The 21573-nt window shown below is 39.9% G+C and overlaps 3 protein-coding genes across 5 annotated transcripts; 2 read left to right on the plus strand and 1 right to left on the minus strand.

The window, feature by feature from the left end:
* Positions 1-566: 566 nt before the first annotated feature.
* Positions 567-8750, plus strand: atad5b (ATPase family AAA domain containing 5b). 2 transcript variants are annotated; one of them, XM_074630460.1, is made up of 14 exons: positions 567-1098; positions 2415-2762; positions 2845-2935; positions 3371-3453; positions 3658-3806; positions 4679-4850; positions 5088-5353; positions 5457-5550; positions 5629-5693; positions 6274-6472; positions 6818-6942; positions 7167-7939; positions 8036-8194; positions 8489-8750. In XM_074630460.1, the coding sequence occupies exons 1-14, from the start codon at positions 684-686 to the stop codon at positions 8565-8567; spliced, it is 3018 nt and encodes a 1005-aa protein (XP_074486561.1). In that variant the 5' UTR covers positions 567-683; the 3' UTR covers positions 8568-8750. The 2 variants fall into 2 exon arrangements, with proteins under 2 accessions (XP_074486561.1, XP_074486562.1); XM_074630461.1 differs by having other exon boundaries at positions 568-1098; positions 2418-2762.
* tefm (transcription elongation factor, mitochondrial) lies at positions 8677-13458 on the minus strand. Its single transcript, XM_074630462.1, has 5 exons — positions 13246-13458; positions 11275-11759; positions 9839-9988; positions 9540-9718; positions 8677-9403 (listed from the first exon to the last, which is right to left on the minus strand). The coding sequence occupies exons 1-5, from the start codon at positions 13286-13288 to the stop codon at positions 9139-9141; spliced, it is 1122 nt and encodes a 373-aa protein (XP_074486563.1). The 5' UTR covers positions 13289-13458; the 3' UTR covers positions 8677-9138.
* A 1594-nt stretch (positions 13459-15052) lies between these two features.
* Positions 15053-21153, plus strand: LOC141764835 (arf-GAP with dual PH domain-containing protein 2-like). 2 transcript variants are annotated; one of them, XM_074630464.1, is made up of 12 exons: positions 15053-15233; positions 15898-16177; positions 16698-16828; positions 17678-17769; positions 18019-18107; positions 18235-18347; positions 18462-18608; positions 19748-19831; positions 19921-19983; positions 20119-20196; positions 20314-20542; positions 20630-21153. In XM_074630464.1, the coding sequence occupies exons 2-12, from the start codon at positions 16090-16092 to the stop codon at positions 20656-20658; spliced, it is 1143 nt and encodes a 380-aa protein (XP_074486565.1). In that variant the 5' UTR covers positions 15053-15233; positions 15898-16089; the 3' UTR covers positions 20659-21153. The 2 variants fall into 2 exon arrangements, with proteins under 2 accessions (XP_074486565.1, XP_074486564.1); XM_074630463.1 differs by having other exon boundaries at positions 15053-16177.
* Positions 21154-21573: the final 420 nt, after the last annotated feature.

Here is a 21573-nt window from a genome sequence, read left to right on the forward strand (position 1 = left end):
AGTCATGATTTTAGAGGAAAATATGTACTCCACGACCATTAATGTTATTGTTTAATACCAGATACAGATAGCTTAATTTATCCCCGAAGGGCAATTCAGTTTCTGCAGTCCACCGAGACATATACACATTCATACTGCATAATCATCAATGACAGAGGGAACACAGTAGGTGGCATATGGGGAGGTGCAAGATCAATAAAAGTACAAGAATAAAAATATTTGCAATAAATACAAGAATAAAAACAAGACGAGATAAAAGAATAAAGGAATAAAGTGCCAAGAGTATTGCACATTGCAAATTACATTCCAGGAATGTACCTAATTGCAAACACGGACAACCTTTATATGGTTAGTGCAAAATAACTTTACATTCAAAGCAAATAAAACATTTTTGTTTACCATCAGCATTTACTAAAAACGTTTAGGCCTGTGTGATGTGTAGCTTTAACGACTTGTTCATATCTGAATCAGTTCGGTTCACTTGTTAAACTGTACAAAAGCATCCGTGTGGTTTGTCTCTACATATACGATCTTTGGCTACATCCCAATCTTCTGGCGCACGTTTAAAACGTCACTCCAGAGCAGTTAGTTGTGACGTTTTTTGATTCAACCACACCCGTTAAAGTGAACAGAAGTTTTGTTTATTATATATTTGTAGCGTTTTACTTCATGTTTATACTGTAATGAATTTACAGCAAAATATGTTACTGCTGCGGGCATCTCCACCAGAAAAAAAACAGGAGCAGAGGAAGACTTTTTGCACAAAAAACACTAAAATTGCACCAATTTTCTTACATGCATGCAAGAGTAAAGGGAGCAGTGATGAGAGGCTGGGTCAGAGGCTGCAGGAATCAGTCAAACCTCCTCCTCCTCCTCTTCATCACACTGAAGATGTGCAACTAGTGGAAAGTCAGGAGTCAACAGAGTCTCACCTGACAGAGTTAAAGAAGAGGTCCTCCTGCAGAGGACAGCTGTCTCTCTCAGCGCTGCACATCTGTCTGCAGGAAATCCAAACATCCAACCCAGCATTTCCAGTCCAAACTGTGTTCAGCATTTTGCAGAAGAAAGCGAGGCTGCAGGAAGATTTTGGCTCCACAGGTGAGATATGAGCAACAGTCTGTTGTTATTCTGCATTCAGTCCATTAAAGCTGCAGTAGGTAGAATTGGAGCAAATATGATTAAAAAGAAAGTTATTTTTATAAAATGGTCACTATATCCAGACAGTAGTACATGAGATATGTAATCTGAAAAAAACAGAGGGAGAGGAATCATGTAAATAAATAGGCCTCCATCACACATTATTTAAGTAAAACAAGCACAAGTCTTGCATTTATTTATTTTTTTACTCAAAGTGCTGTCAGCAAAAAAAAGTATCCAGAGTAACTTCAGTTCGGTGTTTATTTCATAAGCAAATTTGTAAGTAAAGTCCTAATCTGCAGAGTAACTGTACCTGCCAAGTAAATGCAGTGGAGTAATAAAAAGTACAATATTTGCCTCTGAAATGTAATAGAGAAGTAACAAATAGCATAAATGAGAAACACTAAGTAACTTAACTTAAAGCAGCACTGGGTAGAATTGGAGCAAATATGATTTTAATAAATGTTATTTTTATAAAACGGTCACTATCTTGACAGTAGTGCATGAGACAGGTAATCTGAAAAAAAAAATGTGCCTCTGGTGTCCTCCGGTGCTCCTAATGGCATCTGCAAGATTTCACAGACCGGAGGAAAACAACCAATCAGAGCCGAGCTGGAGCCTGCCGTCTCTGAGCAGCTGTCAATCACTCGCGAGCTCCGATCAAACGGTCAAACTAGGCAGCGCTGATCAATATTAATCAATATTCTGTGAGAAATGAGAACGTTTGTGACCTGGCAACCATGTTGAGATCAGTTGAGGAAATACTAAGCACCGCCCTCCAGCCGGAACAAACTTTCTCATTTTACAGCTAAACAGTCCACTACAAGATGTTTCTGAAAACATTTGAGGCGAGAAATAGGCATTACAGTAACAGGATATTGATTCATATTCAATCAGTGCTGCCTAGTTTGACCATTTGATCGGAGTTTGCGAGTGATTGACAGCTGCCTCCGTTGAATGAACAGCCAATAGGAACGCTCTCTCTCTGAAATGATCTGTGATTGGCCAAAAACTCCCGTCACATGCCATTTTTTTTTAAAAGCCTGAAAACAGCCATGAGGAGGTGCAGAAGTCTAGTTTTCTCTCAGAGCAGTTGAATTACAATATGCTGAAAGGTCATTATGGAATTTTTGCCCAATGATGCCAAAAATATTCTGCCTACGGCAGGTTTAATTTATTCATTCATTAAGTCATTAAGCAGGGTTAATGCTATATGCAGCCATCCAACTGAACCCTTGCTGCCATGTCCAGTTATGCCTCTCTCTCCTTTTCCAAAGCAGAAAACCTCAGCTCCCCACAGAACCACATAAAAGAGAAGAGAAAGCGGGGAAATGAAAGCTCTGAGAAGGTGCCCAAACGTCTGAGGTCTAATCCTCTCACTGCAGAGGGTGCCGTTGGTATGGATCACTGTCACGTGTCATCAGCACAGGATGTCCAGGAAAGTCCTGTCCTGATGGTCAAGAAGCAGCGCAAAGCAAACAAGCTGAGTCGTACTCACAGACTGAGGCAGCAAAGTGGGAGCCCAGCAGGCCTGGTGGTGAACCACTGTGAGCTGCACTCTGGATTGATTAATCAAACCGAATCTCACAGCCAGTCACTCAAAACCTCTGACGTCCTCCAAGGAGGTAAACGTGTCGTATGATGATAAAGTTATGACATGTTTTAAATAGCAGGAAACTAACTTTTTTCCCTCTTTCTTTTATCTAGATTCTGAGGATGTTCTCTGGACAGACAAATACAGTCCTCAGCATTCAAGTGAAGTCGTTGGCAACTCTGCCTCTGTGAATAAATTGCAAAGGTTAGTTATATATAATCAGCTCCCTCACCCTTTCACTGATATATTGGACTTGAAATCAGTGGGAGCTAGAGCTGCAACGATTATCAACTATTAAATTAATTGCCAACTATTTTGATAACCGATTAATCAGTTTGAGTCATTTTTTAAGAAGAAAATGTCTCTGATTCCAGCTTCTTAAATGTGAATATTTTCTGGTTTATTTCCTCCTCTATGACAGTAAACTGAATATCTTTGAGTTGTTGACAAAACAAGACATTTGAGGATGCTTTGGGAAACACTGATTGACATTTTCACCATTTTCTGATATTTTATAGACCAAATAACTAATTGATTAATCAGGAAAATAATCAACAAATTCATCGACAATGAAAATAATCGTTAGTCGATGCCTAGTCTGAGCATAATCTTTTATTTCTGTGTTTTTCTGGAATTCAGTTGGTTGAAAAAATGGAAAATAAGAGCTGACTGTGACGAGAGGAGAAAAATGGAAGAGAGGAAACGAGAGGAAAAAAGCAATGGTATGAGCTGGCATTTGCCACACTTAACATTTGCTCTTGTATCTCCGCTTAGGGTCAACATTTTAATGTGGTTTCTAATGAGCCGTGACCAAAAATGTCTCACAAGCCAGCTCATTTTTCAGTATCCATCCACATGACTCACAGAATTGTCCATGTGCGGGGATTTTTGGTTGGAAAAGTCACGACTGTCCTCCTCCTGTGCAGACTCGTGGGACTGTGGAGACTTTCAGGGTGAGACTGGGGCTGAGGACGACAGAGAGGAGCCGCTGTGTAACACCATGCTGATCACAGGACCTCCGGGTGTGGGCAAGACCGCCTCGGTGTACGCCTGCGCTCAGGAGCTCGGCTTCAAGGTTGGATTCAAACAGGACCAATATCTTTGTATACATACTGCCAAAAGCTGATAATCTGAATCCATATTCATATCTTTAAATACACACTGTAGCTCATTGAAATGATGTCTCTTGACTCTTTGGCCTCAGAGAAGATGAAGAATTTAAAATACATTGTGTGGCCATTTGGCAGTAATCACAAAAATCAACAGTTTATTTATGATACTGCTGATTCTAAATGAAAGCGAGTCAAATTTGAAATTGATGGTCAAAATGAATTACTTGGTATTTTGTGGCCCTTACCAGCAGTAGAGGATGAAGTACCTGAAAGCCACACTTGAGTAAAGGTAGAGATATCTAACTAGAAAATGACTTTAGTAGAAGTTAAAGTCACCTATTAGAATATTACTGGAGTAAAAGTCTTAAAGTGTCTGATATTTTCTTGTGTATCAGAAGTAATTTTCTGATATTAAATGTACTGAAGTATTGAAAGTAAAAGTACAAGTAACTCTTATACACTTCCTCCACAGCTTAAAGGATTTAAAGAACAAAATCCTATTTTTCCTTCCCTTGTAGTCGCAGGTAGCATGATCTGCCGACTGCCTGGACTTGAGCAGAAATCAAAACTTAACTACGGCTTTGAGAGCACTTTGTTTGCCCATCATGTGAATGATGTAACTTGCAAGCTAGGACCGCTGATTCGCCAAAGTACAGATACTTCCAAAAAATACATAAGTGCTGTAATGAACTATTATTACTTTGTTACATTACACCACTGCTTACCAGAGTAATTTATGGAACTAGACTCTGCTTTCACAGCAAAGAATCATCTCCACATCACACTTGTATAAAATGAATTATCTTTTAATTTTCCTTTTCCTTTGCTGTCAAAGGTATTTGAGGTGAACTGCTCCTCGCAGCGCAGCGGCCGCCATGTTCTGTCCCAGCTGAAGGAAGCTACCCAGTCCCACCTAGTGGAGATGTCGGGGAAGGACCCACTGAAACCAACTTACTTCAACAACTACAACACCAACAGCTGCACTCCTAAATCTGAGACTTTACCTGGTACGACATAGATAGATGATGATGACACGGTGCTCATTGAAATCCAAATAATCATGCAAAATCTCGTGCTTCCTTACTTTGAAAAGCTTTCAACAGAGATTGTTTTGTAAGAAAGTTAAACACCTTATGGTGTCAGGTTTGTGTGATGTTTAAATGTATATCTGTAGATAGTAATGGCCTTAACGTCGTATTGATATTGACACATTTTACAGGCATTTGTATTAATTTCTTTCACAGGAAAAACAGTGCGTCCTAAAAATGCCTCAAAAAAGAGAGCAGCACAGAAGTTTGGCCACTCCAGTCACAAAGGAAAAACAAATCCAGCCACGGTCACTTTGGCCAACTACTTTAAGATGAAATCCAAAGCAGATCACTTACACTTCGGCGGTTTATCACCATCTGAAAAACCAGACAGCGAGAAATCATGCAACCCATCACCAGGCTCTGATCAAACGGTGCCGCGGAACAAAAAGACAGCCACATCACTCATTCTGTTTGAAGAGGTAAACCATCTGGCAAACCCCACACTGTAAGCCATATAATTTAACGGTTATGAGAACACACATTTTTGGGTTTGATCCCTTTTGCGACTGTCTGCTCCCACAGGTTGATGTCATATTTGATGATGATGTTGGTTTCCTCGCAGCCATCAAGGCTTTCATGACGACCACTAAAAGACCAGTCGTACTCACCACCGATGGTAAATGCACACAGTGTAATTTTAGAATAGAATAGATTTAAGGATGAGCTTTGATGCAAAAATGAATGTCTTCCTCAGATCCTTCATTCAGAGAGAGATTCAACTGCAGCTTGGAGGAGATCGTTTTCAAAACCCCGTCAGCGGTAAGTCCGATTTTTATGTTTACACTCTTGTACAACAACTTTGTTTGTTCGTACTTTGTTTTCCTGAAGTAGCTCACACTTCTCTTGTATGTTTGTCTTGTATGTCAATAAACTATTCAAAGTTTCCCACACATGCAAAATCACTAGAGCAAATAAGATAAGAGATAAGACAAGATAAGATGATCCTTTATTAGTCCCACAGCGGGGAAATCTGCAGTGTTACAGCAGCAAAGGGGACAACAACAACAAGAGGCATCAGTAGAAAAACAAGATATCATAAATTATTAACAGTAATTAAGAAAACAGTAAAGTAAAATATAAGTAAGTACAGTATAATAAGTAAACAATAAAAAAGCAGAAAACAGTAGTAAACAGACTGAATGGTTGAGTTCACATTTGCACATATGAAACATGGATAGCACAGAATATTAATATTGCAGTTTAGTATACATTGATATTGCACATGAGTGAATGAATGAATGCATGCATGTTTTTGGTATGTGCAGTCCTGCTGGGAGCAATGTTGAAATATGAGAAAAAATGACCCAGTTTGTCATAAACTCACTCCATCTCTTCCAAGGTGAACGTCTGTAGTTACCTGCAGCTGGTGGGTCTGGCTGAGAATGAGCGACTGGAGTTGGACGATGTCGGCAGCCTCCTCAGACTGTCCAGAGGTGACGTCAGGCGCTGCCTGCTGCAGCTGCAGCTCTGGGTGCACAGCGGTGGAGGACGGGCATCTCAGGCTGGAGGCTCGCCTAAGGAGTCTGCTCGTGTACAACGTAAGTCGCTCTAAATAAATCTCAATCAAGCCCCCTTATAAACGACTCAGTCAGTGGCTTCCTTTAAATCTAAACCTAAAACGTACTTCTTATGCACTACTTTCCCTGATTTCAATTGATTCTAGTTTTTATTGTATTTATATTTACTATTTTACTTTATATGTTGCTCTTTAGTACTTTTATTTTGTTCTTGCTGTGTTTTTTGTTTTTATGTGAAGCACTTTGTGACTTAGTTTTGATAAGTGCTATATAAATACATTTATTATTGTATTATTATTATTATAGACAAGTATTTTGTTACCAGAAACAACAGATTTGCAGGATTTTTTTTATTTCCGTATGTAGACTCGAGTGTTACTGAAAGAGGAGATGATGTAGACTCCCAGCTTCCTCATTGCAACCGAGGCTGCACTGCTAGCATGCTGGGTCTCCACCCTGTGAACCGACACCAACTGTTAAACCTTCTAAAGGCAAGTATTGATATCTTAACCTGGTGCATATGAAAAAATAACTTATTTTCTAGTTTCTTAAAACAACTGTTGATTAGTTGTTTTTAGAAACCAGAAAATATTTACATTTCAGAAGCTGGAATCAGAGAATTTTGACTCTTTGGTGATTCATTTAATAGTTGATAACTATTTGATTAATTGTTGCAGCTCTGTTTCATTTGTCAATACTTTCTTAAATTCTTCAGTGTCCGTTCTGGTCTGAATTGGACATGAACAACCTCCTGAGGCTGCTAGCTGAGAGCTGGAGAGGAGGTGTTCCTCTTCTGTACTCCAACCTGGAGCTTCTTCTACCCGTCGGGGCCAAGGGGACTTGTTCTGGGCTGCAGAGGGAGCTGGTACCCTCTGACACTGATCTTCACATCCAGCAGCTGGATGGATACGTCAGTGGAAAGGCATCGGCCACCAACAGCAAATCTGTTAGGAGTATCTCCAGGCTTAGCAGAAGGAAATGTATCACAGCAATCTCTGACGCCACATCATCTTCCAGTTTGACACAAAATCCTCAAAGAAAATCAAAGAGGGCCCCTAGTTCAAGAGACAAGACTGAAGACGCAGCCAAAGCGGAGACCGACTGTTTGAATGCCTTGACCGACTTCTTCGACCTCATGTCGTTCCTTGATTCCACAATGCCAGCTGCTGCAGCGCCGCTTGTCTCAGGCTCATGCCGACCTGAAGCGTTTGTCTGGACGGGAGCTGAGATAAAGGATGGCTTGTTGGATGAGTTGAGCGAGGACGAGGAGGTGAGCAGGATTCAGAGCCAGGAGAGACTGTTGGATATTCAGGCTGCTGTTGAGGGCTTGGGGTGTCACAGGTGCTGTTGCCGAGTGTCTGAGACGTGGACTGAAGCCCAGAAATACAGACAGGAGCTGGGAGACACAAGGAGGGAGAGGCTGACACTACCTGCCTCTTCTAAAAGACAGAGCCTCAGCTTTTGTTCTCAACCTCTGTGTGCACCAAGGTGAGTCTATTCTCTATCTCAACTCTGCCTGGGATTTCAGTCTGTTAAATGACTTGTGTCTACAAAGCACAAAACAACTGTTTTTCGTCGCTCCAGTGTTTCCAAAAGGAGGTATGATCTAAGCAGGAGGGTGCTTGGCAGTAAATCCTTCAGCCTGCTGGGGAACAGACGAGCTGTGAGTGTCGACTACATGCCGGTCCTCCGCTGCATCTGTCGCTTTCAGAGGGCGCAGGAACAGAAAGAGGAGCCAGTCAGGTGAGTCAGACACAATACAGATTTAAATTCACTTTCATTTCAGGACGCCAACTGTCATCAGTACAAACAGTGAGTCATTTAAAATGAAGGCACTGTTATTAATAAATTAAATCTAGTTTAACTCCATTATAATAAACCCGGTCTCATCAGAGCAGTCAGTGTAACAGTGAAAGACAGATGATGGTTGTTTTTGTTGGATCCAACTAATGTTATCAGCCTTGTCTTCCATTTGAGTCACTCTTGGATGAAATGGATTTGCAGACAAAATTCAAATGATTTATTCTTGTATATTAGGTGCCTGAACTACCTCAGCAGCAAACACCTGGGCCTCTCAAAGTCAACTATTCACCTCCTGGCAGAAGATTTCTCATAGAGAACCTCATAAACTACCTCACCTTACTCCACTCAGTATTTATTTGACTGTTCATTCATTTTACCTGAATACTATCTCCACCTAAATACTGTAAATGAATTGAATGCAGTCGAGATGACAAATCGTGTTTTATTTACATGTAAGTGTAACCATGAAAAGTAAATAAAAACATATTTTTGTAAATGATGATCATTTTTAAAGAATGTAAAGCACTTTGATTGTTCAGGTACTGATGTGGGTTGCTGGTGAGATCATTGCAGTGTTTTTCATTGTTGTAAAAAAGTTAAGCAAAAGTTATTGCATAACCCAGAAAACATTTTAATACAAACCAACAGGAGTGAAAAACCTCAGACGGTAGGAAGATGGCAGTCAGCATTTACCGTGCAAGTGTCAAAACCGAACATGTAACAGTAAGAATATTCAGTACTTAATATTTATCATTAGCAACCACCAAACCTGTTCAAGAGGTAAATGTTTGGTAAAAGTCCGACAGGGCTCAGAGTGCCACCCAGGAGGTTTGTTTTGGTGGATGCGGTGCACGGTTCGGTCATGAGATCAGTCCATGTGTCGGCTAACTGGAAGATTCACTGAGCAGCTCGTAAAAAGCCACAGCCTGAAGCAGAGCGTCACAGAGTTCCTCTCCTCCTCTTCTGCTGCCCATCTGAAAAGAATTCCTGTGCTTCACCAGCAGCTCCGGGGGGAAGTTTATCCTGGGAAGCTTCTGTGTCACCGACTCCGTCATCAGCTGTCGCACTGTCGGCGCTCCGCTGGTCCGCGACTCGCCCACCATGAGTCCAAAGTGACGTCCCACAGCAGGTCGCATCATGTTCAAAACTCTGCAAAGGAAGGAAGAAATGAAGGAGGGAAAAGTCATTTCATGAACCGTCACCGACCTCGAACAGTTGCCACAAAAAAAAATAACACGAAATGCAGAGCACATTTCAAAATAAATGTCATGTAAGTGTTTCCCACCTTGGAGGAATGTTGGCATCAGCTGGTGTGTTTCTTGGCTCAAGCAGAGAGAACAGCATGGCCTCCACGGTCCTCATGTGGGCCATGATGGGGAACAGAGCCGTATTCTGGACTGAGATGGAGGATTTCTCTATTATGTAAAAGTCAGCTGAGGGGAGGAGTGTCACAACTGTGGAGACCTAATAGCAGAGAAGAAAGATTTCAAATTGTGAAGGTGTATATGGACTTAAAACAAATGAATTCAATTAGTCACTGTGTAAAATGTCAATAATTACATGGACTCTGGTATTTATACTCACATCAGTCAAGTAAGCAGAAGCCATGTATGTTCCCCTCAAGAAATTTGGACAATCCAGCTGTTGCCAATCCAGCACCATCATCCCACGGTCCACATGAGCCCAGGCGATTTTATTAGTCCCACATACTAGTGACACAATGGTACTGGCATCCTGAGTAAGCAAATACAGAATCATGAAAGGTGGTCACAGTGAATCATCCTGCTTTCTACTTTAACATTTAGTTTGACAACTGAAATGAGGTGAACAGGGGATCTATCGCAGGGAATTCAAAGTTCAGTGTCAGTTATCCATCAGGAGAGCCCTCTACACTCCACTGATTTTACATGTCAAAGTCAATTTATCAATTACAGGGAGTACGACACAGCATGGGAAAGCAGTTGTATAATATCTTCTGTGGTTCATGGAGAGCTTTGTCAAGAAAATTAAACCTGCAGTAGGCAGAATGTTTTTGGCATCGTTGGGGAGAAAAATCCATAATAACATTTCAGCATATTGTAATTCAAGTGCTCTGAGAGAAAACTAGACTTCTGCACTTCTTCATGGCTCTGTTTTCAGGCTTTAAAAAAAATCTAGCCTGTGACGGGAGACTTTGGCCAATCACAGGTCTTTTCAGAGAGAGAGCGTTCCTATTTGCTGTTCAGCCAGCGGAGGCAGCTGTCAATCACTCGCAAACTCCGATCAAACGGTCAAACTAGGCAGCGCTGATCAAATATGAATCAATATCCTGTTACTGTAATGCCTATTTCTCTCCTCAAATGTTTTCAGAAACATCTTGTAGTGTACTGTTTAGCTGTAAAATGAGAAGGTTTGTGAAATCCTCCAGATGCCATTAGGAGCACCGGAGGACACAGAGGCATATGATTTTTTTTTTTTTAGATCACCTGTCTCATGCACTACTGTCAGGATATAGTGACCGTTTTATAAAAATACCTTTTTTCAAATCATATTTGCTCCAATTCTACTCACTGCTGCTTTAACTCAAATGACATTAGTTGAATAATTTTGGCATATTCTTAACACAAATCCTGCATTACAAACAGGAGGTGTAGAGTTTTAAAGGCATGGTTGCTTTCCAGGTAAGGAGGGTTTAACAAAAGCTACTATCAATTGTAGGAAATCCAGGATCCAGCAACTAATATACTAGGGACTACAGGTCAGGATATATCTGCGTCTGCGGCATTGATTTTAACAGGTTTTTTTTTCTGTATCTCACAACTTTATAGAAGTGCAATACTAAATTGTAAGAGTACCCCTTTCAGTATCTCAGGCAGACCAAAACCACCAGTCAGCCTTGTATAACCTAAATGTAACAGGAGCGCACCAGCAAACACAGAGACTTAAACCCGAGTCCCAAAGAAAGTCTCTGCTTGGCCACCCCCCAGTTAAGTTCATGTTTACAACTCTGGCAGGTGTGTGAAAACGCACAAGGACCTCACCTCCAACCAGGACCTGTCAACCTCTGGCCTGATAAACTTGGCCAACTGAATCCTCACTTTCTTCTCCTTCTTAACCGGGTTGAGGATGGAGTTGAACACGGTGACAGCACTTTTGTGCTTCAGCAGCGGTACATTGACAACACTCTCCAGAGTTTTAAAAGGTCCATTTTTAGTCCTGTACTCCACAAGGTTTTGAGACTTGCGGCCTCTGAGGAGCTTGACACCGGCCAGCTCTGACTGCTCGGCGGTGTTGAGCAGCTGCAGGATGGCGTCTCGTTGCTCGGAGGTGTAGCAGGCATCCAGGGATCTGTTGTCCTCATTGCAGGGCTCAGATGTGGAGGAGATGGTGGCGTTCAGGGTCTCGAAGCCTGCCACGGGAACCCGGCTCCGCCAGCAACATGTGCACTGGAGATACCGCGGCTCCAGTTCAGGGAGGCAGCCGTGCTGAGGGCGACGGAATAAGCCAGACTGTCCTGCATGCTGACCTGCAGAAGACACACAACATGGAGGTGACTTGTCAAATCAGCCTGTTTGGATAGCATAAAATCTACTACAAGTTGGACTCCTAAACACTAAGTAGAGAGCCATTGTGTCAGTTAATTTAATGTGAACTTGTCAAATAGACATCAAGGCAAGGCAGCTTTATCTGTAGAGCACATTTCAGCAACAGGGCAATTCAAAGTGCTTTACATAAACATTCAAGAACATTGCGACAAAGTGCAAAAGAACATTAAGAAATAATTAAAACAGTTATAAAAACATTAAAGATTAGAAAATAAAAAATAAAAGCTAGAATAAAAGCTATAGGATAGAAGCTAAGAATAGAGTATAACACACAAGAGTAAAAGCTCTAGTGCAGTATAAGATCATTATCTGGTTTAATAAAAGGCAGCAGCAGCAAACAGGAAAGTTTTAAGCTTTGATTTAAAAGAGTTGGAGTTGATCCAGCAGGTTTCTGGGAGCTTGTTCCAGATATTTGATGCATAAAAACTAAACCCTTCTTCTGCATGTTTCGTTCTGACTCTGGGGACACTAAGCAGACCTGATCCAGATGACCCGAGAGGTCTGGATGGTTCATAACATAGCAGAAGATCAGAAATGTATTTTGGCCCTAAACCATTTAGTGCTTTGTAAACCAGCAGGAGTATTTTGAAATCAATTCTCTTGAGAGACAGTGAGCCAGTGTAGAGACCTCAGAACTGGACTGATATGATCCACCTTCTTGGTCTTAGTGAGGACTCTGAGAGAGAAAGGGAGGCAGTGTAGAGACCTCAGAACTGGACTGATGTGAGCCACTTTCTTGGTCTTAGTGAGGACTCTGAGAGAGAAAGGGAGGCAGTGTAGAGACCTCAGAACTGGACTGATATGATCCACCTTCTTGGTCTTAGTGAGGACTCTGAGAGAGAAAGGGAGGCAGTGTAGAGACCTCAGAACTGGACTGATGTGAGCCACTTTCTTGGTCTTAGTGAGGACTCTGAGAGAGAAAGGGAGGCAGTGTAGAGACCTCAGAACTGGACTGATATGATCCTCTTTCTTGGTCTTAGTGAGGACTCTAGCAGCAGCAGCTTTCTGAATCAGCTGCAGCTGTCTGATCCATTCTTTAGGAAGACCAGTAAAGACATCATTACAGTAGTCAAGTCGGCTGAAGATAAATGCATGGACTAGTTTTTCCAAATCCTGCTGAGACATCAGTCCTCTAATTCTTCTTGCTGTGTCCTTCAGGTGACAGAAGTCTGTCTTTGTAATTGTCTTTAATATGGCTGTTAAAGCTCAGCTCAGAGTCCATGACTACACCAACAGCAGACATGAGACTCAAAGGCTGTGTGTCTAAAACAAATACTAACACAACCTGTAAGAGTTAAAGTTAGCAATGAAAACCAGCTGAGTTGAGTTAGCTTAGCATTGCTAGCCGGCGAATTTAAATGAATGTAAACAAGTAAAGGAGCAAACATGTCATTATAAACAACTTACTCCTCTGAGCGACAGACGACAGAACTCGCCTGGCGACCCACATCGTCGTTGATTAAAGTAAATAATGGTTGTTTTCTGTCTATAACATCATCACACTGTAGATCACACTGGTTCAGCAACTTCAACCTTTTGGCTTGTTGTCCGACGGTTTCCAATCAGCCGACGTAGCACCGCGACACCACTGCTCTTTGGTTCCGGCTGTGTCTGGCGGATTGCGAACCGTCGTTAAAGGTGTATGCCGCCACTTGCTGTATGGGAGTGTATGGAGCAGGGGTCTGCAACCTAGTTCAAATGTTGCTTATACAGTCATGCAACACTGAGAGGAGCCATTCTGCTGCATAATAAGTACTTTTAATACTTTAATTTTGCTGATAATACTTGCATACCTTTACTGAAGTAAGACGTTTACTTGCTATTTTGACTTAAAAAATAAATCTTAGATTTCGAGAATAAATTCTTAATATTACGAGAATAAAGTCAGAAGTTTACAAGAAAAAAAGTAATATTATGAGAATAATGTCATTATGTTTAAGAAAAAAAGTCGTATTAAATAATAAAGTATATAATATTATAGTCAGAATATTATAAAGTAATAATTTTACGTGTTATTTTATTTTTTTCACGTTAAGTTATGACTTTATCCTAGTAATATTACAACTTTTTTTCTCGTAAAGTTATGACTTTATTCTTGTAATATTACAACTTTTTATTGTTAAGTTATGACTCTATCCTAGTAATATTACAACTTTTTTTCTCGTAAAGATATGACTTTATTCTCGTAATATTACGAATTTCTTCTTGTAAAGTTATGACTTTATTCTCGTAATATTACAACTTTTTTTCTCGTAAAGTTGTGACTTTATTCTGGAAATCTCCGATTTTGTTTCCCTCAATGTGGCCCTAATACTCCGTAGTACATTGCACTTTGGCCCTCACTGCTTTAGACTTATATGCTATATACTTAGACTATAAACTGTGTTACCTTCATCACAATGCTCAAATGTTTTGCGGCTCCATACAGATTTTTTTTTTCTTTGCCTAAAATGGCTCTTTTGATAGTAAAGGTTGCTGACCCCTGGTATAGAGTCATACTGAGCTGCATTAATACATTTGTTTATTATTATTATTATCTTTTACTCCAAAACGTGTGGTTTATAGATTATAAAATATGTTGAATTGATATTGATTAAACTACCCAACCATAAAGTAGTTCAACCAGCTATAATATGAACTAGTTGCTTATACAGTAATGCAACACTGAGAGGAGCCATTAAGCTGCATAATAAGTACTATTTATACTTTAAGTTCATTTTGCTGATAATACTTGCATACCTTTACCTAAGTAAGATTTTGAAAACAGGACGTTTACTTGTAACAATTGCTATTTTGACTTAAAATATCAGAATATATAGATATAAAATACATTTATTTATATGTATTTATATCTTTGTCTGAACATTTCTTCCATTCCTGCAAACCACAGCCTCCAAAATGACCATAATTCTGAGCCAACGACTCTGTAAAACAGTTCCAATAAGCTTCATGAAGGTGGGATCTTTTTTTGCAGAGCTGTTGTATTCGACTGCATTAGTGATCAAGCACCAGGTACCAAGTTAATAACTAATGTATTTATTACCAAGGTAGCTACCTTGGTAATAAATACATTAGTTATAAACTGGCAAAGGAATGTGTCTATTAGCTTGTTTTGTAGTTTGCCTGGCCCCTTGTGGCCAGAATACATCAATGCAGCTTTAAATTTAGATATAAATACACCAGTGTTTCAGCCATTTGCGTTGACTTTATGCATTTCAGCAACAAGGAAGTGCTCAGACTCCATTATTTTGCCTTTTAACTTCCTGTCTTCACTGGAAGTATGTTGTATTATGTAGTCAGGCTATATGACCTCCGCAAAAAATGTGGAAGTGTTTTCCCAACTTTGAGAAATTTATATTAGGGTGTGAGCACTGAGCAGGAACAGCAACCAGAAGGTAAGACACAAAACAACAATAGTAAAAGGGGTGCCCCGCATAAGGTCAATACGCTGTCAGATGTCACAAATAGCTTATTGTTAATTTTAGCAATTGGTCTCTATTCATGGGTTTGTGTTTGAAAGCTCCTGCACACTGGTGTGTTCATTTAGTCTGGCTGATAAGACCTCTGCTTGGGTTAAAGTTGAATGGAGCTCTATTGGGAACCACACAAGGTCATCAAAATCTATATATTATTAAAAAAAGGTAAAGGTATAATTCTCTTGCTCTAATAAGTGGGTAAATATAAAAGAACAGGAGATTCAGGGATGTGTCAGTCAAGCAGAGTCATGTCTTGAGAAGAGGTTTAATCAGACATAATGCGTGTAACATACATGTAGGTGGACCAAAAATGTGTAGAGCCTTTAAATCTTTGCATACTTAAATAAGTAAATAATCATATAAAATGTAATTAATTAATTGAAATTCATTTAATTAAATATTCTTAAATGAAAAAACTTTATTTCAGATATTTACAGTGTAAACCTCGCCCACACAAGTCAAACCCACAATTATGAGCTACACACAAGTATATCAGTCTCTTACTGTAAGTCGCCCTGTTACACAATGACGTCGGTTTCACTTCCTTTCTCTGTTATTTCTGGACCTCTGCGTTTGTGTGCAGAACAATAAACGTAATGATGCTGTGCTGGTAAGAGGAAACGCTGGGCCACTGCTGGCCTCTGAGAAGAAATGATGTTTTCCACCTGCTACAGAGCAGAGCAGCTCTGTACTGTTCAACATGTGGAGTTAATATCTGGTAGCTCTTTTGTTGGGACTCAACTGTCAATCTGACTGAAGCAAACAACCTTCACCTATGGCCAGTCTGGACAGAAATAACAAGATCCTGCTTGATTTGGTGCGACAGCCGGGTAACAACTTGTGTGCGGACTGTGGAGTTCCTGGTGAGTATGCTGATAAAGATTCATAACCACATTATAATCATTTTGATATGATATCAACTATACATGTTTTGTCAAAGACCATCATACCTGATTTCTGTGTGAGTGTTTTCTTTGTTAAAGTTAAAAGAATGATGAACAGTAACCTGCGTCAACAGGCCACGCAATGTTGTTTGTTAACAGAACTCTCTCCAAAGTCATATTTTATAACCGTGTTTTGTAATATACTTTCACAAGGGGAAGTGGTGGCCCCTGTATGTTCTGTGGTATGACCTCATTGTTCCTCCTGTAACACTATGTCGCCATCACTGAGAAGGGCAGTCTGTTTGAGAGGGAAAGACAAACAACAAATTAAATTCTTAAATTAAATTTAATTTACACACAGATTTGCTGTTATTGTGACTTTATTGTATTATGCACTGTATTTGCTGCTCACACAACTAGAGTTTGTACTGTATTTAGTTTGTTCTTACACTGTAAACATTGTGATATATATATATATATTTATTTCTTTTGTTCACAGAGCCGGACTGGGCCTCCTACACTCTTGGTATCTTTGTGTGCCTGAACTGCTCGGGGATGCATCGTAATTTGCCTGCTGTCAGCAGGATAAAATCTATACGTCTGGATCTCTGGGATGATTCACTAGTAGAGGTATATGTTTGTAGTTTGTATTCATTTCGTATGGATAGTCATATTATTCATTTATTAAATTTACATTTTTATATATTGAAAATTTGCACAGCCCACTTAAAGGACCAGTCTGTAACAATTAGGGGGATCTAATAGCAGAAATGGAATATAATATTAATAGGTATGTTTTCTTTAGTGTATAATCACCTGAAAATACAAATTGTATTTTCGTTACCTTAGAATGAGCCGTTTATATCTACCGTCCTCTTCACGGAGCCGGTCGCCATGTTCTACAGTAGCCCAGAACGGACAAACCAAACACCGGCTCTAGATAGGTACATTCACGTCTTTGCGTTTTTTCATTTTCACGTTTTTGCATCGGCTATCATAGTTCTCTTACAGGCTTGGCACACGGGAGAAATTTCTATTGGTTGCAATCTGCAACCTCACCGCTAGATGGCGCCAAATTCTACACACTGACCCTTTAATACTCGGACAAATATATACAAATATGTATATATTTTTTTAGCTTTGATTTTTTAAATAATTTTTCTTATTCTTATTCTTCCTCTTATTCTGTTTATTATTCTGTATCTATTGTATGTGCATGTGACAGATAAAACCTTTAGATTTTGAATCTTGAAACCTAATCTGTCCACCACGTTAATGCTCTATTTTATTCAAGGTCATTGTTGAAGACCTTACAAAATGGATACTGTACATGTTTTGTTATTGAGGTCTGTCTAACTTGTAACTTGTTTCTGGTTTTACTAAATCCCTCCTCCTCCTCTGCGAGACACAAATCTAAAAATATAAAACGAAGGTAATTCTTGTGAATTTTCCTAAATCTCACATCCTATATGGTTTCAGTTCATGCGGAAGACGGGAAATTCCGCAGCCAAAGCCATATATGAGAAGTGTGTCCCTGCCTTCTTCTACCGGCCACAACAGAGAGATTGCATGTGAGTGACCGTCACCACAGTCCCCATCCATTCATCTCATTAACCCAGTGGAAGTGAAAAGTGAAGTATTTCTAGTGAATGGGTGTGGAGAGGTACAGTTAGAGGAACAAACACTGAGAGTCAGGTACAGAAGTGGAGCTATTAATACAGACAATATGAATTAGACTCATTCATCAGTGACATGTTTTCTGTTATTTACTTATCTTTCAACAATAAGGAAACAGTAATGAGTTTTTTGCTTTGTTGTAGTGTTCTTAAGGATCAATGGATCCGTGCAAAGTATGAAAGAAGAGAATTCACAGGAGAAAACAACTACGTTCAGCAAACTTATTGCTCAGGTAATTATCCTGCCAAGATAAAAAATAATCTTCCAATCAGCAAAAATATTCAGAATTATGCATTTGTTTTTGTATTTTATAAGAAGTTTAGTTCATCTCTCTCATTTATTTGATGTATCTAACCCAGACCCGATTGAGTTGACACTGTGGAAGAAGGGCAAAGACAACAAGCAGTTTTTAAAGAGGATCTTCTTGCTGTCCCGGAAAGACTTCACCCTCAGATACTTTATTAAAGAGGACGTGAGTTTTGCCACATCAATATTTCATCTACAACATAATATGAGCATTAGAGTCAAATACCGTTTGTTTCTAATCTCTTGAAATCCTTCCTCAATCCTTCTCTTTGAAACCAAGTCCAAGCTTCCCAAAGCTGTCATCACCATGAAGGACCTGAATGCTGTTTTCCAGCCGGAGAAGATCTGCCACGGTCACGGTCTGCAGATCTCCTACATGCACGACAAACGCACGAGGAATCTGTTTGTTTATCACGAGAAAGGACAGGTGAGCTTGAGTGCCATTCTAGTGCTGTTTTATTTCTACTTTTAACAGATAAATGTCTTGACTGTATAGAGTCTCTTATACCTTTTGAATCTCACACCTACTGTGATGTACATGTCAAAGACTTAAGATGTCTGTAGCTCAGTGGGTAGAGTGGTCATCGTTTAACCGCAAGACACTGAACCCCAAGTTGCCCCCCGGGCGCTTCACAGCAGCCCACTGCTCCTACGGATGGGTTAAATGCAGAGGTCAAATTTCATGTATGTACCTCTATATATATGACAAAGCTAATTAAGTTTAAGGGTTTCTCTAAGCACAAAGGCAATAGATCACAATATCAACAAATACATTTGTGAGCTAGAAGAAGGGGAACCGATAATGTTGTACAAAAGCATCCTTAAAATGTACATATACTGTACTTCAAAAAAGGCAGAGAATCTCCACACTGCACGCATTGTACTTAACATACACAAATATACTGCATGCATGTGTCATGGTCGTATATATTTAGGAATAATATTGGAACAGACACTCTCCTGTGACTCTATTGCTGCTACATTGTTAAGCGGGCCAGCAAACTCAAGTTCCTGTTTCTCTCGTCATCATTGATGCAGTGTCATTGTGATCATGCATGTTCTGCTTGGTACAGTGGTTTGACAGCTAAACTTAGGAACAAACTGTTGTGCAAAACTAATTTTAACTAATTCAGAAGGGTAGGACTGCTGCCAGTAACCTACAGATCGGAGTAGGACAACAGAAGCTGCATCATATGTACAATATTAGCAGTGGGTATGATCCTCAATATTTGTGTTCTCAGATAACAATGGTTCATACTCAGCATAACTGTAATACCAGGGCCGCTGTGCATTCATGTAAAGTTTGGTTTCAGGATTGTGTTTGTTTAGTTTTTATGTTGAATGTCTTGTGCTTCTTTGTGTTTTATTTGTCTTCTGATATCTTGGGACCATGTTGGATCTTTGGATTTTTGTTTCTATATCTGATAATAAATACAGCTTTTATGTCCAGCTATCCTGCTTTGTAAAGCTCTCTCCTTTTGTATGTTACTGTCCAGACAGTGTACTTGCATGGATGTAGTTTATGTCTTCCTGACATGCTCTCCTATTATATCTGGTGCCTTATAGTTAATTGTAGCCCTGTTCAATGCTATTCGGGCAACACGCTTGGCATACCTCCAGAAGAAACATCCCACTCTTCGAGATAATGACGTGAGTAAAAAAAATTCAAAAAGATTTAGCTCGGATAGATTGTTAAAGTTCAAGTGTTAAACTGACTTTTGTGTTTCCTCTTTGCACAGTTAATACCTCAGATAACGGGACGTTGCCTGAAGGAGGGGTACATGGAGAAAACTGGCCCAACGGTTCGTAAACTACCTGAGTTTATTACAAAAGTTAATTTGATTTATTTACATTTATCTAACAAATGAATTAGATTAATTGTTTTCTCTCTCTCTCTCTCTGCCTCTATGTTCCTTTGTCTGTTTGTGTGTTTTCAGCATCGAGAGCCATTCAAGAAGAGGTGGTTCACACTGTGCTCAGTGAACAGAAAGCTTCTGTATTTTAAAAATCCACTGGTAATTAACAGATAATACTTACTACCTTGCACAACATTTCTAGGAAAATATGCAGCTATTATCCTGATATGAAACTATAGATAGTTTTTGCTGAGTGCTCTTCTTTGTGCTGTTTAGGATGCTACAGAGTTGGGTGCCGTCTTCATCGGCACAGAGAGCCACAGCTACTCTGCTTCAGAGGGCAGGGGGCGGAGCACGAGGGGAGGCCGCTGGAACTGTGGCATCACGCTGAAAACGCCGGAGAGGGAGTTTGTGTTTATGTGTGAGCAGGAGCAGGAGCAGAAGGATTGGCTGGAGGCCCTCAGAAAGGTCATCACTCAACCCATGACCCCAGAGGACTACGCTAGTAAGACACTGATGTTAACACCTGATGCAGTGCATTTGTGTGTTTATCACATGTGAACACTCACTCCTAACTCTTTCTTTCTTTTAGATGAAGCCAACATGAGAAGAGGGACATGACTGGAGGAGTTCAGTACAATAAGCATCGTGTTGGGACATAACAGACTGAAAGCCTCTTCTTCTTGTCAGTGAGGGTAAAAAAATGGAGTCAAACTCTCTCTTTTATAACTGCAATAACTGCTCGACACCTCCACTGGCAAACGATCAACTCCAACACTTTGCAGTCTGTGATTACATCTTGTGACACCTCGGAGAAGTTGATATCAGAGCTGAGACGTCGGCTGCTCATCAGAGGCTTGAATTTATTACATTGTCGTTGCCACAGCGACACCACATTAAAGAATTCTTTGCAATACTTCAGTAATACACTGGAACCAAATATTGTATTTATTAAAGATAAGGTAAGAATAAGAGGATAGGACTTGATGTATAGTTTGCAATTGTTTGTATTTTATGTTTCACTCAATTTGCACATTTTGAAAAGATTTTTTTCCACACATTGTCGTTACAGCTGTCTATATAGTTTTCATTTTAATAAAATGAATACACAACTGATACTTGCTTTTAATATTTTACCAATTCTAGAGGTATAGCCTGTACAGAAGTATATATTCCTCTTCAGTAACAAAGTACAAAAACCACAGTATACTGTAGTGATGTATCACAGATGACAGTTGAGGATGATGCCTTCACTGTCATAGCATATAGGCAGGTGTTTGTGATAGACAACTAACCAGGCCAAGCGGTCTAGATGAGCCCTTTTTAAGGCCTTTATTATTTCCGTTTATACTGTGTGCTACATGATGCAATTCTCTAAATAAATGTGTGCTTAATATAAACACTATGCAAAACTTGTGGTTTCTGCTGTTGGGTTTCTATGGCGCCTCTTGACAGGCGCTGTCTAGCTGGGGAGGAAAGTAGGAAGTCTCTCAATATTGAGAGGTCGGTCTGTATTTTAAGCAACGATAGAAAGTA

This window comes from Sebastes fasciatus, chromosome 3, assembly GCF_043250625.1.
Source record: "Sebastes fasciatus isolate fSebFas1 chromosome 3, fSebFas1.pri, whole genome shotgun sequence".
NCBI lineage: Eukaryota > Metazoa > Chordata > Actinopteri > Perciformes > Sebastidae > Sebastes > Sebastes fasciatus.